The sequence below is a fragment of the Cryptomeria japonica genome, chromosome 7, assembly GCF_030272615.1.
Source record: "Cryptomeria japonica chromosome 7, Sugi_1.0, whole genome shotgun sequence".
Taxonomy (NCBI): domain Eukaryota; kingdom Viridiplantae; phylum Streptophyta; class Pinopsida; order Cupressales; family Cupressaceae; genus Cryptomeria; species Cryptomeria japonica.
Window position 1 is genome coordinate 854,255,430 of NC_081411.1, and position 19,036 is coordinate 854,274,465.

A 19,036-nucleotide genomic window follows, 5' to 3' on the forward strand; every position below is an offset into this window, starting at 1 on the left:
ACGCTATGACCAGATCTCCTTTGGACTGATTTTGGGCTTTCAAAAATGATGCGAGACTCTCCGCGCAGAACTCCCAGGCGATGCGACTCAAAAATCCAAACACGCCCTTTCTTCAACGATTGCAAAGGTTACAACTTCACCACTTCTCGGATCCCAACAAGAGGGACGGCGGACAAAAATCAAAATTCGAAACTCAATAGGACGAAGGCTAAAAAACAAAAAGAGGGGGACCCTGTCGGCGACAGGGAGTGTGTGCAACGCACAACATACTTCTATTGGTGTTGGTTGGTTGGTGTAGAATTGTGAAATTCTATGTTTTTGGCAAATTTGATGGGAGAGACCCTCATCCTTTTATTAGACGAGTGTCCTGGGCATTAGTACTCATAGAAAAAATAGGAGAAAATGTTGACCCACCACTCAAATACCAGATCTATAGTTAACTCATCATTACCTTGTGTCCCATTATCATCTTTTCTTTCCTCACTTAATGAAAGGAGGGCCTTTATAGAGTTTATGCTCTCACTTGATGGTCATTTATGGATGGCTCAATTGTCTCTAGGGTTGTGTTGAGGGCCTTTTGGGCATTTATGCTCAATAGTGAATTACTTGTCTAACCCAATAATCTGGAGAGGACTCCTTGTCTCAAACAATCGTAAAGGAATCCTATAAATTGATGGTAGTCAACCCAGCCTAATTAGTTAATTGGGACATGTGAAACTTCAATTGATTTTCACAATCCATCATTGGGGACATTAATCTAAGTAAATCTTGGCATTGTTCACTAGAGACATGAGCAACCCATACAATCAATAAGTGGGACTTGAGAAATCCTAATTGAAGCCTGCCCTCAATTATTGTGGATAAAAACAACCTTAAGTGAACCCCAAACTTTGTCATTTAGGATGTGAGCAATCCCTTTCAAACCTATAGCTGGGAATAGAGGTATCAGTAAACCTCAACAGAACTTCTAGATTTCACACTTAAATGTACACTGCAATCTATGATCACATTTGTTTATTTATAACAGTAGTTATCATCAAATCATTCATATAAACTCATGTTTCATCATTAAAAAATCAAGTACAACAACCAAATTGCTAGACCAGCCAACATACCTTGAGTTCTCTTGGCCAAACAAGAAACATGATCGGTCAAACTCAAAGTAACCTCATCAAAGCGAAGTGCAGCAGTAAAAGGAGTTAAAAGAGAAAAGTACATTAGCCAAACTGGTCGATGATACAAATTGCCTTGGTCAACACAGTATATTTGAGTAAAAAAATAGTTCCTTAATTCACACAGCTGAAATTGACTTATTGGAGGGTCAGATAGGTTATAAATGTTCTATTTAGTGTTTTGGTCAGCATTGATGTCATACAATCTACCTCCCAAGTCTCCTTTTCTATTCTCCAAGTTACTTCAGATGAAAGAATGTTCACTCAATAGTGCATTTATGCATCATTTATTGATAGTTATGGCCATAGGTGCTGTGCTAATTTGGCAGCATGTGTCATATTTACAATTCACCACGATTATGTTACCACTAAATGCACAGTTGGCAATAATAGAGAAAATAACAAAGTTTATAGTCAGAATTTCAGGAATTTCACTTGAATTATGACAATGATATTAGAATGATATCATAAATGGCACATGATGATGTATTATGCTTTCTTATATCAACTTTGTGTCTTGTCACTTCATCTTTCTCAGGCTATCCTCTAACTGTTGAAAACTATGTACATTTCATTGCATCTCTCTGTAGTGAAGGCCTAAGGGGTATAATTGAAAAAAGTGGGCGAGGTGCAGAAGATTTAATAAATGGCACATGATGATGTATTATGCTTTCTTATATCAAATTTGTGTCTCGTCACTTCATCGTTCTCAGGCTATCCTCTAATTGTTGAAAACTATGTACATTTCATTACATCTCTCTGTAGTGAAGGCCTAAGGGCCATAATTGACACAAGTGGGTGAGGTGCAGAAGATTTAGATACTGCCAAGTGTTTAAGTGTGACTTGATAAAAATGTTGCCTTTGGAAATCTGTATTCTCATGAGTGAGGATGAAGGGTGAAGACTATAAAACAAACTTTCATCCAAGGTTTATTAGATTAGTGCAAACAAGTGGAAAAATAAAACAAGTTACAAACAAGAGATAGAAGTTTTCTTTAAACGAGAAATCATAAAAAAAGCTAATGAAAGGGAAAATCCTGTACTTGAATGGGAAGGTCTGGCCAGCAGTAAGTAGGTGTCCTTAGCATTCTTTTTCTTGATTGACAATTTGTACTTCTAGAATGAAATATGGGGAAATAGTATTGAATGATAGCCCATACAGTCCAAGTGAGGTCATTCAACTACCTTAAAAGATTAAAGGCTTGTTCAATTGAGGAAGCTCACCCTAAGTGACTTGACATTTCCCTGTGGGTGATGGGAGTTCTTTGAGATGTGGCCAACTAAACAATGCATTGGATGTGTTTCTTCAGCTTGGCATATCTTGATGAAGAAAGTTCATCCATGGACATCATTTATCTATTAAAGAATTTTTCTCATATAATTTGAGGAAATTAGATCCAAGGAGTTAACACAGAAGATCGGAAATGCTCTTCATACACTACACATGCAAAATATGGCAGTGCCAGCTAGTCTCTGAAAGTGAAGATGTGCATCTGGATTTTAACCTAGTCTCTGAAAGTGAAGATGTGCATCTGAATTTTAACACCAAGTATTACCTAGTAACACAAAAAACTATTTTGACTCGGCTTCAATCTTGATTCATTAGTTGCCTATGGAAGGTGTTTTCATTTGACAAGTATGGTGTTTATGTTATGTTCACCTGTATGAGAATATGCATATTGTTTTTTAGAAATTCGCAGAGAAGGGTATGGAGAAAATTATAGAACATGGTTGCAATGGTCTTTGGTTAGATGCTGTCGTTCAGGGATGCAAACATCAAATTGATGAATTGCTTTCTATCTTTGGTGTATTTAACTATTCAATTTTACATTTTGATTTGCAGGATAAATGGAAGATTCGCTTACAACTTACAAAGCCAGTTACTTGGGCACCACTGATCTGGGGAGTAGTCTGTGGTGCTGCTGCATCTGGTGCTTTTCTGATTTTTCCAATAAAACTTATAATCTTATGCCCGTCTTTACATTTTTTCTTTGCTACAACTCTATTTTATCTGTATTTGTTTGTGAATATCTGAAGAAGTATCTATCTATAAGATCTTTGCTGAGCTTCACTAGAAATGTAATGGGTTCCATTATATTTGATTAAATAAATTGTCTACTATTTAAAATTTTTAGGTGAGCTAATTATGCTTATTATATAAAACAATGTGCAACATAATAAATTTAAATGTATTTCTTTACCAATAGTACTTTAATATCATATTTGTGGTTTTGTGAAGAAGAATGTCTATTCACAGTAGTTAGAGAGCTCATTTATTTGTTATTTTTCCTGCTTGCACGGCCTGAATTTGGATCAATTTTATTTTCATGATTTACTTTATGTCACTGTGCATTCCTGTACCTAGTACTTGAAGAAATTATAATTTAATAAGTAGCACCTCATTCTGGTTAAGCAGGTGTTAAAACTTTAGAGTTGTATTTCACTTTTCAAATTTGCTAATACATTTCTTTACAGGTAACTTCCAGTGGAATGTTGAAGATGTAGCGAAATCATTATGTTGCATGATCCTTTCAGGGCCCTTCCTTACTGGTTATACACAGGTGCCTATTCTGTGGCAGGATCAAATGTATTTGTCTCTTCTGGCATTACTTTGCCAGTATACTGCTTGATGAATAATTCAGCTTTTAGTAGCAGAGATTTATGATATTTTCTGTGTTCTACATTTTACATCCCTGGAACTCTCATTTGTCATGCATGAATGTGATCACAGACATTAAATGATTGGTATGACAGAGAAATCGATGCAATCAATGAACCTTACCGGCCAATCCCATCAGGAGCAATTTCTGAGAATGAAGTGAGTAGACTGATTCTTGATTCTAATCTATCCATTTATTGAATATCAAAAAGTTTTTGTGATACATGCAGACTTGCTGTTCTCCATAAAGGTTTGCTTGTGTGTATTTATGACCCACTGTATAAGTTCCAAGCATTCCCTCTAATTCTTTGTTGGAATTACTGTTATCCAAGTGCTGAGGAGGGTAACTATGAAAGATACATATAGAGAAACATATAGTATCCTGAATTTAATCAAGAGGCTAACTTTGCAAGATACATAAATAGAAGAGATATTGACCTGTCAAGGTGGTTGAAAAACATAACAAGTTCACGACAACCAGATGGTGCTATGTCAGAGGACATAAAAATCAATCTTTTTATATCCTTTGGTGGAAGGCAAACCACAGAATCTCTACAGTGAGAATTAAAAAATTGTAGGGGAACAAATAAAGGGTGCTGATCATAAAATTCCTTTTATGCAAATTTTTGCACAAGAGATGTTCAAATTTGCCAGTTTGATGCAAAAAGATCAGCTGACATGGGCTCCAAAGTAGTTATGGATATTTGGTGATTTGTTTCAAAAAGATCAGCTCATAAGGGCTCCAAAGTTGTTGTGGTTATGGATCTGTCCAGTCACCCAATTTGTATGCCATCATATATGCATTAATTATGCTTCTATAGACTGCTTAATGGCATTTTGTCTCTTGAATTGTCACAATAAAATTCCTTTCCAACCGAACTAGACTGTCATGCAAAATTTTGCACTAAGCTAGCTATAGTATGAGTGACAGTTTTTTTACGTTATCATTCTTTTTATTCTGGACCAATCAATACTACAACTCCCTCTTTTTCACAAAGATTATTTTATTTATTGTAAATGGCGGCCAAAGAGTATTTAGGTAGCCATTTTTCTGATTAAGTTCAGGAACATTGAACTCTGCCACTTGTCGTTGATCAGGTTCATATTGTCTGAGGGACTTGACCTCACATATTATTTGGTCTAAGCATGTTATTTTCATATTCATCTTATGATTGCAATAGCAGATTTATATGTGTGATTGAATACTTTATATTTTTGTTCCTCCTTTAAAGTTTGAACTGTAGATCTAGATATTTCTAGTGGGACGAGTTTAGAGTTTTCATTTGTACACTTTCAACATAAATCTAAATTACTAATGAAAAGAAGAATTGTCTTTGTGAATTTACATCTGGTGTTATCTGCAATATAGGTTATAACCCAGATTTGGGTACTTCTTCTGGGAGGCCTGGGCTTGGCAGCTGTTCTAGATGTATGGGTAAGTACTTAGAATTTGTGCACATTTTGTGAAGTGGATTTTGTAAATATTGGAACTATATTTTTGGCATCCTTAATGCTCAGGATGGTTTCTTAACTCCTTTTATTGTCTGTTACTTGGTTTGTGTACAGGCAGGGCATGATGTTCCAACTGTTTTTTATATTGCAGTTGGTGGTTCTTTGCTCTCATATATATACTCTGCTCCACCTCTAAAGGTCAATCACTTTTTCTTTGGTATTTGGTATTCAAATAAGATCCTTCAAGGAATATAGAGCAGTTGCAATGACCTTGAGGGTCGTATGATGAAATTGAACCATATCTCTGAATAAGTTGAAAACTTTTCTTGTAAACAGCTCAAACAGAATGGTTGGATAGGAAATTTTGCCCTAGGTTCAAGCTACATATGTTTGCCTTGGTAAGTAGAATATGATGGTGAATGCTTTGGAATACTGTTTGGTTCTGTAGTTTCATGTTGATGTTTTGCAATATGTTTCCCTCGTCACCAGTTCAGAGAATTTGTTTTTGAGTAGTATTCTCTTAAAAAGTGAGGAGGAACTACTACATATGTGTAGACAATAGGGCTGACATGCTTATGTACATAGTCAATGTCAAGAATGACAAATATTTAGTATGTGAAATGCAATATGTTTTCTTCCTTTCTGTATCAGAGCTAGCAGCTTTTGCTTCATTGTTTGGAAATGGAAAGAAGCCACATTTCAAGAAAATTTCATTTGTTTCAATGGACAGGTGGGCTGGTCAAGCATTGTTTGGGACTCTTAAACCTGACATAATGGTTTTAACTGTCTTGTACAGTATAGCAGGGGTATGTCATGTTTTAGTCCATTCACCAGTGTTAGCTTTTATTAGTAGTAAGTTCATTGAAGATACAAACTGAATCATTATATCTTTCTTTCCTTTGATTCATTTCAGCTGGGTATAGCTGTTGTAAATGATTTCAAGAGTATTGAAGGAGATCGAACCATGGGATTGCAGGTCCTTCTCATGTTCAAAATGTTGAATTTTTGTTAATTATGATGGACTGAAAACTTTAGATTTATGTGCAGGTTTCCTCCTTCTTCCTTGTGGCAGTTACTTCATTTTAGATTTATGTGCGGTGTTATTTTTATCTTGTGGCAGTCACTTCCAGTTGCATTTGGAGTTGAAACTGCAAAGTGGATTTGTGTTGGGGCAATTGACATCACCCAATTGACAGTTGCAGGTATGTGAAGTATTCTTTCAAGATGGGAAAAATCATTGATATCTTTAAGAAGAATATATTTCTAGCACCTATTGTCATAGCGATCACATTTTTTATTGGTATGTATGCTTGTGTCCAATGCAATGTATTCATGTGAATTTTGTTCTCTGCTAAACTTTGCTCAAAACATGAATAGCTTTATCCTTTTTGAATTTCTGTGCTGTGATATAGATAAATTTTAAACACATGATATGCATGTCTCCATGTTTCTTTCTGTTTATGAGCTCTGCTGTCCCTTTGATCAACTCTACAAATTCATTCATTGTTTCCTCTTTTTCTTCTTGCTTCTTTAAGATGGAGTATTTCAATTCAGTGTTGCATATTTCATTCATCACTGTTACACAGTGCATTTAGGTGACAGGGTGCATGGTTACTACAATTGAACAAATATGTATTAACTGACACAGTAAGTTACTGAAGAGTTTTATTTGCATGATGTAATCTTTCAAGGGATGGCTTGTGACTGTCAAGCAAAAGGTAAACTTAGAGGTATCTCTTTATGAATAAATACTCATGGAATGAGGTTTAGAGGTATCTCTCTATGAATGAATACTCATGGGATGAGTTACATGTGTCAACTGTATAGTGTTGTTTTATTAGAATTAACAAATCAGAGTGATACTGCAGTATTACAATTGGACGAGTTACACATGCCTATCACAAGGTCACAGCTGCAAATGTCTAAGATGAGATCAATATTTAGCATCATCATGGGATGACCTATAGAGATTAATTACATGGTCAACTTAGACTTAGAGGGATCAATAATTCATATTTAAATGTAGAAATATCCAAAAGCATATTTAACAAAAGAAATATGAGATACATAATAATAAACTATCATTGGTTTCTGGTCAAGATGCAATATCCCTGTTGTAACATTTTCACACATCGCCCCATTGCTTGTTAGTTTAGGTGTTTTAATTTAGTCTTCTTAGCTTGTCAATAGTTTCTTAGTCTTTAGCCTTTTCTCGTGAGAAGGGGTATGTTTTGTCAATCCAGGATTCGAAATGGAGGTGTAGTTGCAAAATCTTGTCAAAATTGCTAAATTACTAAAAGTTGTCAATGTTGTCAAATGTTGCAAAATCTTGTCTAAGTTTTTAATGTTGTCAATTTGTTGATAAGAACAAGAAGTGGTAACGGAATTGCAAGTGTTGTCGGGTAATTAAGCATTAAGGTAAATTGTGTTAGTGTCAGTAGTTAACCCGTCGGTTGTCGACAGTTGGTACTGGGTAACTGACCAGACTCCTTTATATTGTATCTGTTTCCAGTCTTTGGACAGGCTATTGTAGTCGAACATATTGCTATCATTGTATGTACTGGCTTACCATGAATCAATAGAACACTTGTGAGTTCCATATATTCTGTGTACTTCTGTCATTTATGCAATGTCTTAACTTGACACCTTATGGGGAAAACATTTGGCGCTGTTGCCTAAGTAAAAACCTGGGAGCAACGGGAAAAGGACGTACTACATGGCACATGGATAATGGGACAACCATTACTAGAAGGAACGAGTGACCCTGACAGAGAACCCGACTAATTGTTCGAGGGGGAAAAGACACTCACGAAGGATTTCTCCTGCATCCTATAGGTGGCAATTGAAACACACGTACGGAGGGAAGCCACCACCGAAGATGTCCCAAAAGATGCTGTGTGGAGTTCACTCGGAGTAAGCCCCGCCGTGAATCGGTTGATGAGCCAACTGCCTAACCTTTTGGCACAAGGATTTTTGGCTCTCCAGAACCGAAGGGAAGACATCTACCGAGAGAACCGACGACAGCAAATTCTACAAGAATTTAGGGAGTGCCAAGAAGAGGAGCGCAATACATGAACTCTGACGGTCAGCGAGAATAAATAAGAACACCCCCATTGTAATGAGTATGTCAGTGTTGTGACCATTTCACACATCGCCCCATTAAAATGGGGACCCCCTCTTTTTCGTTTTTGCTTTGCCTGTTCTTCTCTCTGCTTTTAGGGTTTTGAGTGAGTGAGTGGTCTGTCTGGGCTAGGGCTAAACCTTGAGGGTTTCTTCCGAATGTTTTCAGGCTAAGTCCAGTCAAATTTTGAAAGTTATTAAGCATCCTCCCGAAGATTGAGATTTTTGAAATAAGGTGAGTCTGTCAGGGAGGTCTGATAAGTCCCAGGTTAGGTCTAGATTCGGGAATTTTTTGGGGTAAAATCCAAATTTTGTCTAAGTGTTAGCATTTTGAGGGTGAAATTGTGTATTCTTGCCTAGGTAAATTTTGATCAAATTTTGGAGGTAAGATGATGACTGAAACAGAGAAAGTGCTCCTGTCCTTCACTGGAGGCCCAGGGCAAATTTCATTCTAAGTGCAATTTCTTGTTTTTGACAGGCGTGCTAATTGGTTCCTGGCCTTGAGGATGACCTAACTCTGCATTGTGAAATGATTGGAGACTTGAATTTTGAATATTAAAGCCAGAAAGGACAAAAGCGCTCCTGTCCCTCACCAAGGGACCAAGGCGAAAATGTTATTTAATGCATATTTGTCATTGACTTTTCTATTTTGTTTTGTGCAGGGTCTCTCGGAATGATAATTGGACGTGACTTGCTATTTTTGAAGATTTTGAAGGCATGAAAATGGTGAATTTTGAAGGTTAAAGGGAAAAGTGCGCCTGTCCCTCACTCAGGGACCAGAGCAAAATTTTGAATTCCCTCATCTTGCAGTGAAAATAGGCCAAGTATTGGATATGAATGGAAAACAAGTGATTTTCTCCACCCGCCTGAAGAGGTTTTAGCTTGGAAAAGTGAAGGATTTTGTTTGAATCATCAAAAGTGCTCCTGTCCCTCTCCAAGGGACCAAGGCAAAGTGCTCCCGTCCTTCACTGAAGGACCAGGGCGAAAAGGACTTATTTGAGTCATTCCTGGCCATGTTTGGTCAAATTGAAACATCAAAGGCATGGTGGACGGCAAAATGAACATGATAAAGCATCCTGACTTGATTGAAAACAAAGAAATGATGAAGTTTTCGCCTAGAAGGTCAAAAGTGCTCCTGTCCCTCACTAAAGGACCAGAGCGATTATCTTTATATGCACAATTTTAGACCTTTCTTGGACATTAACTTTTATTCATAGCATGAAGTAAGATGAAATCTTCCCTAGCAAAGGAATTTCGAGATGAAAAGTGAGACAATTTGGCTTAGAAAGCAAAAAGTGCTCCTGTCCCTCACTGAAGGACCGGAGCTTGATTTTCAAATTTGCATTGTTCTTGTAGGATCAAGACAATTTTATGATTTGAAGAGGTTAAGGGAAGCATGTTTTGTCCATTGAATATAATTTAAGTGGTTCACAAAGGAGTAAATATAGAAGCAGTTAATAGAAGACAGAGAGTAGTTAGAAGGTATTAGCTAGTTGATAGAATAGCAATTAGAGTAGAATAGAGAGAGAAGGCAAAGATTGTTGCCAAGATGTTGTTTTAAAAGACTTGTAACTTCATTGAAGAAAGGGTGAAATTTATGGGTCGATTCGACAATTTGCATGGTCTTTATACTTCTCATATTTGACTTCTCATATTTGATTTCATGTTATTAGATGTGTGGAAGAAATGTGCTTGATTGATGGTGAAATTCGTATATCCATACTACTAGCAGTTTGTTGATTGCAGACTTGCCTTGTGTAGTCAACTGGAATCGTTCAGCTTAAGCTCAACTTCAATTGTCGCTTCTTCATTGATATGCATCAACCTGATGGTGTCTATGCCTGCAGTGATGATTTGAACATCATAAAGCTTTCCTTCGAAGATCGCACTAACCTTGTGGAGATGGTCCTGGGATGTCAAAACAAGACTTAGTTAGAATTTCATCAAAGATCATTCATTGCTCCTACATTCTTAGTATTTGGATTAGATCCTCTCCTCGCCCTCGTCTTTTTCCCTTTTTTTAAAGCTAGTAAAATTCTGTGTTCCAGCAATATTCAAGGCAAATCAGAAGTTCAGTCATCAAGCGTAAGTCCCCTTGTGATTCCAGCAAATCACATCATACCATAGAGAGCTTATCCACACGTAGAGATCCTACAACGAAGAACTTTGGAGTCATCCTGATTGATCCTTTTCCGCGATATCTTCAGCAATCAGAGGCTTTACTCAAGAGAGGATAAGGTACCCTTGGGTATTTTATTCTGTGTTTGATAGTGTACAAAATACACGTCAACAGTCAGTGACATACATTATGTACGAGGGATGAAGTAATAAAAGTTTTTTTGTTTGGTTGTGTACATGGTATGTGCTTGTTGTGTACGGAAGTGATTTATGCCCAATATACTAAATAAAGACAAAAATAAAAAGATACAAAGTGACAAATGGGAAGTGGCACAAAGAGCGTTGAATCTCAGACAACAGATAGAATGAAGGCGTAGGCTAAGGCAGCGTGCCGACAGACGACTGACCGAGGGGTTGCTCGAAGGGACCCTAGGAGGTGTCACAAAGGTTGCGGAGGCAGAGATAGACGGAGAGAATTACACTCTCTACACTATTGTAGGGTTGTCTGAAGGGAACCTAGAAGAAGTCACGGAGGGTGCCGAAGGAGAACTCTACAGTTCGCCAAAATACCACCATAGGATAAGAAATCGCGAAGAGTTGGTGGAACAAACAAGGCGAAATCTAAACCTGATCGACGCTACCAGAGACCTACTAAAGAACTTGTCCATTTGGAGGACAACCAGAGGGAGACGACCAACCGGAGGGAGACGACCGAAGGTGACGGTACGACCAAAGGTGCCGAGGGAACACAAGGGTATCGTACGGGAGGCAATTTGTTCGGTTTGGGGTCACCAACCTTCTCCGGAGGACCCACGAGTGGAGGGTTTGGTGCAAGAGGTGGAGGCGGAGGATCACCAAGTACAAGCACACAAGGCATCAGAGGAGCAAGACCAAGCGGTGGGATGGCAAGTAAACAGAAATTGCCAAAGTTCACAGGGGACTGCAAGGAAGACCCTGTACGGCACTGCCGTACATGTGAAACTATTTGGTCTGCCAACGGAGTGACGGACCAGGATGAGTGGGTACAGCAGTTCCTAGCCACATTACGTGGAGTTGCCATAGATTGGTACTCCGATGTTGACAAGCAAAAAGTGGCCACATGGGCCAATCTACAGAAGGAATTCAAGGAGGAGTTTCGGTTGCTCCGTGATGACAATGAAATCGTAGCCGAGATATACAGTACCAAACAAGGTTCCAAGGAGACAGTACGGGCATACAGCCAGAGGCTGAAAGAACTACTGGGTAAAATGGAAAGCCAACCCGCAGATGGGTTGAAGAAACGATGGTTTGTTGAAGGGTTGAAATCCTCCCTACGGAAGAAGATGAAAATTGTATCCCCAACGTCATATGACGACACCTATAATAGGGCGATGGACCTCGAGAGCGAACACAAAACGTCAAAGAAGAAGAAAAGTAATAAATACTCATCCGACGATGATGAAGACTTTGACGGGGAAAGCAGCAGCGGTGGCGAATCGAGCAAAAAGGTGCACGCGCTCCAAAAGGACATGGAACGAATGCTGAAAAAATTCAAAGCCATGAAGGGGAGTACAAGTAAGACTGAAGAAAACGACGTGTGGTGTATGGACTGTAGGAGTGACGGACACACCAAGGGGTCCTGCCCCAAGAAGGCTTTTTGCGACATTTGTCAGATTGCCGGACATTTGGCAAAGGAATGTCCCTACAATATGAAAACCAAGAGCCAACAAGTTCTCTTCACGCAAGAGCAACCGGCCACCGAAACTTCGCAAACCGCCAACAATAATGCACCATCTGGCGGATACCGGAACAACCGGCGAAGGGAGAAGACCAATAATAACAATAATAATAGGCCCGGATCCAATATAATGCGAAGGGACGACCAATGATCCAGTGTCGAGCCTGCAATCAATGGGGCCACTTTGCCAGAGAATGCACCTTAGAAGAAACTCCACAAAAACTATGCAAATGGTGTGGGCCTGGAGACTACGATGATGGAACTTGCCCAAAGTCGGGAGTGAACCTGCTCAACATTGACAGGACAGAGGAACGGGTATTGGCAATCACACGGTCACAAGCAAAAAAGGCCACATACCCGGACCCCCGCACAGAGAAGCAGCGGGCGCTGGAGGCGAAGGCTGAAGTGGCGAAGGAAATGTTGGCACAAGGGAACACTCAGGAAGCGGCAAGTACTTCCCGCTCTGAGGCTGAGGAAAATATCCTGAATCAAATGCTGCAGATTGAAGTACCTGTGAAGATGAAGGACCTCCTGGAAATGATACTGCAATTACGTACGACACTTCTACGTACGGTGCAAGTAACCCCACAAAGTCGGGTGACCCGGAATACGGATGTTCCTGGCGGAACACCAACAGACCCATTGGTGCTGACACTATACAGTGGTCGGCACCTGGTGGTGTGTTGATGTGTATTTTGTACACGACCAAACACAGAATAAAATACCCAGAGGTAACTTATCCTCTCTTGAGTAAAGTCTCCGAATGCTGAAGATATCGCAAAAAGGATCAATCGGGAGGACTTCAAGGTTTTGCTTTGTAGGATCTCTACTCGTGGATAAGCACCAGTGGTCGTTGTGTTTGCTGTTTCTTCAAGGGGCCTTACGTACTTTCAAAGAAAGCTTGTCCGTGTTACTATCTTTTCAATTGAGGAAATAGGATTTTCCTAATACTAACAGATTTTAAAAAAAGATCAAAAGATAAGGGTTTCAAGGAAGAGAATACTTAAACTAATCCTAAGAATGACTTAATGAAGACTGGTCTTGATAAGATTCTACCAATTTCAGTATTGCCAAAGGATTACAACTCCACTGGAATTGGTGCGATCTTCTAAGGGTATTCAACGATTTTCAAATCACCAAGGAGATAGATACTATCAGGGAGATACGTACCAATAGGAATTAAGTTGCCACATCATCCTATAACAACTTTTCATCTAGAACTTTGTTCCCTTTCCTATGCTCTTTTCTAGCATATTCAATGAATCTGGACACAATTCCCTCAATCTCAGCAATGGGAATCTCAGGAAGATTCTTCATTCATTCTTCCAAGTGAAGGACTTGATCAAAAGCAGTGAGAAGAGTCGTCTCCCACCCAGGCTCAAGTTCTTTGGTCTTCTCAATCAGGAACATAGTAGCATACATTTGATCTCGTTGCCTTTCTGTGACGATGTTCTCTTCCTTGCAAAAGATGACCTTGATTCTGTCCACCAACTCTTGGATGTCCACATCTGTCTCGATCTCAATCCGCCTGTCAAGGATGGTACACAACACCTCAAACACCTTGTGTTGAATTGGATGGATGATGCCTTCAACTCGGCTGCATCTGGTGTTGACGTCTTCAAAAAGGACTTCCTTCATCTAGAGCAGAGCTGACCATTGCAGGAGGCTATGGGTTCCTCCATCCATTATCTTTTCTTGCGTTAGAATCCGTCTTGGTGTTTCTCTTATCACTTGTAAGACTGGGATGATAATATTTCTAGTGTGAGTGAATGCAGCCACAGTTATCATTAGATTATGGATAATCTCAAGGACTTGGATAGCTCGATGAACTGTCTCTATCATTCTTGTTGCAAATTCAACGGCTACCTTGTGAGATTCATCAATCCAAGAACTCATGAGTTGAACTAGGCTCTTCACCCTTTCTGCCTCACTTATTGATTCAAGAGGAAGTGCATGTAAAGGAGATATTGCTGGATCCTATCGTCTCAAAGGCTGGTTAAGATGGCTAAAATAATTCCTCCAAGCACTGACCTCCTTTTCAAGCTTCTTATTCTTTTCCACTTCCTCTTTGAGTTTATCTTTGAGTGTTTTCAGTGAATCAGTTGCTTCTTCCATAGCCTGCTCGGTGGTAAGTGGACCAAGATCAAATGTTTCTAGATCATATTCTTCTGCTAGAATCTCATCCTCATATTTGTCCACCACTGGTGTAGCTATCTGCACTTTTCTAGATCCTGTCTCATCTCTAATTACCTTTGACATCTTTGTGGCCTTCTTCTTCTCTATTACTTCATGAGAATTTCCTATAAGGCTTTCCAAGTCAAATACATCTTCTTCCTCTTCAACCACAACTACCCTTGGCAGCCTCTCTTTCAGCCAATCCGGAATGGCAGATCTTGTTTCCCTCACTTGTATTTCTTTGGGTAGAGGTCTATCTTCCTGGAAAGGAGATGTTGCTTCATCATCATTCTTTTCTTCATGTTGCTCATTAGCACCAACTTGGGGAGATTGACTTGATGAATGCTGAGGTGTCTGTCCTTTTCCTTGTTTATCATTCTGTACCATGGATTCCATATACTTATCAATTTCATATACTATCTGCCTCTGATCTTCTCCTTGACTTGCTTCCTTTTCATGCCTAGAAGATGTGCTTGGTGGGCAATCAGGATTTATTTTCTACTTCTTCTTGGAAGGTTCTCTCTTCTCAGGTCCTTCTTTCCTCTTTGAGCCTTTGGAATGAGAAGTATTCTCACTCACACTTGCCTCTCCTTCTTCTGGTCTTGCTTCCAAGGTGAATGTCATAGATACATTCTGCTCCTTCAACTTTTGATGCTGTACATCCACCCATCTGCGAGTGCAAGATAAAACGGGAGCCATCAAAGCTCTCAGGTCTAAAACCTTGGGCTCATTCCAATCTATCTTCACTTCTTTATCTTCCTTCTCATAGGATGACTGGAGGTATCTACCATTATCCTGGGCTTGATCGGCTACTCTATAAATTTTGCATTTCCTGATGAGATCCAAGGGTAACCTGGAATGCATCTTTCTTTTGACCTCGACATCATCTTGGACATTCCCCCAAAAGTTCTCCACCTGAAACTCATGCTTGTACTTCTTCCCGACTATTTCTTCTATATGACCATGAGGATCAAAATTCTCTCTCGAGGCAAAGGATGTGAATGAGTATAGAGATAATTCCTTCTCTGCATCTTCTGTGGCTTGAGTATTAGGACACACTTCAACTGAGTTCCCTAGTATGATGGGCACGGGAATTCCATTTCCATGCTTGTGTCTGGATGCCTTCGCATAAGCTGCCAACTGTCTAGTCACCTCAAGTGATACTATCCTGTGTGTAGGATATCTTGACAACATGTAGGGAGATGAAGGACACCCATGAATTCTGATGTATGTGAATTTTGGAAACTGAATGAACCATGCACCATGCTTCTTCACGAGCTCTTGTGCCTCCAGAGACAGTCAATTGTGAATCCCACCTTGCAATATCCTGGTAATATTCATTGTGAAGGTGTCATTGACTAGCTTGTAGTCACTTTTGGGCGGATGATGTAGTTGAACATAAGAATCACAAACTCTTATTTCTCCGGGTCCTCTTCCAACAACTCCTCTGTGAGGTAGTCTTGCATACTCAAAACCTCTGATCAAGGCATATACAACATATGAACTCATGTGAAATGACTTGGTAGGCCTTAGTCTCTTCAACTGCACATCCAGGCTGTTGCTAATGATTCTAGCCCAATTGAGCATTCCCTTTCCTTGGACAATTAGTTGTATGAAGAAGAACATCCATTTGTCAAAGAAGAAAGCTTGAGAGGCACCCGTGACCCGATTGAGCAAGGTTATCAAATCCTTGAACTCTTCTTGGAAGTCGATTCTGTGTGGTGTATTGGGAATCTTGTTCAGGTGAGGTCTGCTCTTGAGTAGCCAATTCTTGTTGATGAAGTTCAAGCAGGAATCAAGATCATCCTCATAGATCGACCTAGCTCCTTCTAGACTTTTGTAGACCATGTCTCTATGTTCCGGGAGATGAAAAATTTCACTTATAGCTTCCTCCGAAAGATAGGCTAAGATAGTTCCATCCTCGGCCACGATTGTCCTTGAGTGTGAATCATAGTGCCGGGCACACTCAATCATCAACTCATGACACTTGACTGCAGGAGGGAAACCTGCAGCTTTGATGATGCCACTCTCAATTATCTTCTTTGCAATAGGTGACGGCTTGCCGATGTAGGGTGCTTCCTAAAACTTCTTCACATTGAAGTTTCCTAGGTTAGTGTCTCCGATATTGCTCCACTTGGACACGATCCTGGTCTCCAATTCGTCGTTTCTCTGATCTTCCTTGATGAGAGCCTGTCGAGTAGTGGATCCTCCGGCCTTGGGGGTCGTCATTTGACACCTACACAAAAGCTTAAAGTTAGGATTTGAGCATAATATCTTCATTATAGGAGATTTGAGACCTTTCAAGGAAATAACTAAATATTAATTTGAAAATAATGATAAATCTAAGAATTATGGTTTTTCAAATTAAATTAAGATCAGATTGTACAAGAGATTTTTCAAAAGATTACTATGGAAAATCAAACTAAATCTTGAATAAAAACTTCAAAAATCTGATTCTTCATACCTCTTTCTTGAATTTTAGCTATCAACCTTGAAAAATGAAAGTAGGAAGATGATGAATTTGCTGGGCAAGGATGTTTGATCTGAATTTCTGGTCTTCCTTTGGATGAATTATGCTCCAATCAGCCTTCAAAAGAATTTTGCCTTCTACTAGCCTTCAAATACTTGGCAAATTCTGGAAATTAACCTCCAACTAGCAAGAAATTCGCCTCCAACTTAGCTAGAATTCGCTCCTCTAGATCTGCTCTTCAAGTTCGCATGAGAACAACGAATGAATGATTTGAATTTATCAAAATACACCTCCCTTATATAGGGCGCTCAACTTGATTCTCCTTGAGGCCGACTTGACAAAAAGGAAATAAAATGAAATAAAACCCCCTTTTAAAGGATGGCCGACTTGGCAAATAAAGGGAAAATAATAAGTATTGAGTGCTCAATCATAATTTTTTATTTTTAAAATTAATTCCAAAGCTTCAAGGGTGGATTTTTCATTTATTTCAAGGCTTAGAAATTAATTAATTAAATTATGAATGCCTTAATTCATGCGAACTTGTTTCAGCCTCCCAAATGTCTTGTAATAGGCTAATTTTAGTGAAAAATTATGGGCTAGCTTAGGAATGTCAAAGCTTGATTAAGGCTTGATGAATTTTTTTATTCTCCTTAGGCATTAAAAATATCCAAAGTGATGTAGGTCTAAATCCTTTCAAGGCTTATTTGGACCCCTTTTCTAGGCTTGTTCACTTCATGAATCAAAATCTTTACAACCTAGATTTGCAATCTCCCATGTCCTTGTCTTCACAATTTTGCAACTTACCTTTGACTCAATCTAACAAAGATGAAAAATAGGTGTTTTTGAGGATTTCGCCTTGGACCCTTTGGAAGGGTCAGGAGCGATTTCCCTGACTAGGCCATGAATACCATATTTTCTTCACTTCTAAATCCTCCGGAAGGCGAGCTTACGCTTGTTTTGGCCTAACAAAGTCTTGGATTTCAATTTTTGTAGCTCCACATGAGTAAATTGGGTGAAAATAGGTATTTCGCTCTGGACCCTTTGGAAGGGTCAGGAGCGATTTTCTCTTTTTAGGTCAAAATTCACATTTTTTGAAGGTCTAAATCTCTCCAAGGCATTCTAAATAGCTTCTTTCATTGTAATCCAAGCCTAGTTTTACTCAAACCTTGAAGGAAAGGGTGACTTTAGTGTTTTTCGCTTTGGACCCTTCAGAAGGGTCAGGAGCGATTTTCTTTGCTTGTAGCTCATTTTTCATCATTTGAACTTCAATCCACCTCACAAGGCTAGGAAATAGTTTTCTTCTTTCACCCAATCCAAGTTTGATTTGGTTTTGCAAGGCAAAATAGGAGATTTTAGGATTTTCGCCTTGGACCCTTTGGAAGGGTCAGGAGCGAATTTCCTCCTTTGGCCTAAAATCATCACCCTTGGAAACAAACATCAACTCAAAGGTAGTCTCAAGGGCATTTCTTACCTTAATCTAGTCTTGTCTTGGCATAAATTTGAAAGGAATAAGTGGGTTTTAGGATTTTCGCTCTGGACCCTTTGGAAGGGTCAGGAGCGAAAATCTTGTTTTAGGGCTATTTTGCCATCTTTCCAACTTCAAATCTCCTCCAAGGCATAGAACATCTTGTCTCACTCCTCTCCAGGGTATAAAAACCAAAATCTTGTCTTGAATTGCAAGGAAAAAGGGTGAATTTTAGAAATTTCGCTCTGGACCCTTTGGAAGGGTTAGGAGCGAAATTTTCATTAGGCTTTCAAATTTGCATTCTTGGCAACCAAAATCTACTCTAAGGCAATCCAAATGCCTTCTCACACCCTTGTCCAAGCTTGGTTTTGCTCAAATTTTGGAAAAAAAGATGTTTTTAAGGATTTTCGCTCTAGACCCTTTGGAAGGGTCAGGAGCGAAAATCACCTATAGGCTCAATTCCTTCATCTTTCATGGTCTATAGCAACTTAAAGTCACTCTTAAGGGCAACTTCCTCTTGATTTTGCCTAATCCCACACTTGACCTAGCAAAAACTTGATAGCAAAAAGAAGTTTTGAGAAAATTCACTTTGGACCCTTTGGAAGGGTCAGGAGCGAAATTTTCAATTTTGACCCAAAATCATCATTTTCTAAACTTGAAACTTCTTTGCAAGGTAGGATTTCGTCCTT

The 19,036-nt window shown here is 39.2% G+C and overlaps 1 protein-coding gene across 1 annotated transcript in view; it reads left to right on the forward strand.

Moving 5' to 3' along the window:
* Positions 1–19,036, forward strand: part of LOC131028942 (chlorophyll synthase, chloroplastic) — an 89,691-nt gene that overhangs the window by 11,142 nt on the left and 59,513 nt on the right. The window contains exons 4-12 of the mRNA XM_057959320.2: positions 3,015–3,102; positions 3,647–3,732; positions 3,903–3,989; positions 5,200–5,265; positions 5,397–5,480; positions 5,619–5,680; positions 6,013–6,088; positions 6,196–6,258; positions 6,403–6,484. Of these exons, the coding sequence (XP_057815303.1) occupies positions 3,015–3,102; positions 3,647–3,732; positions 3,903–3,989; positions 5,200–5,265; positions 5,397–5,480; positions 5,619–5,680; positions 6,013–6,088; positions 6,196–6,258; positions 6,403–6,484 (694 nt within the window). The remainder of the gene's footprint in view (positions 1–3,014; positions 3,103–3,646; positions 3,733–3,902; positions 3,990–5,199; positions 5,266–5,396; positions 5,481–5,618; positions 5,681–6,012; positions 6,089–6,195; positions 6,259–6,402; positions 6,485–19,036) is intronic.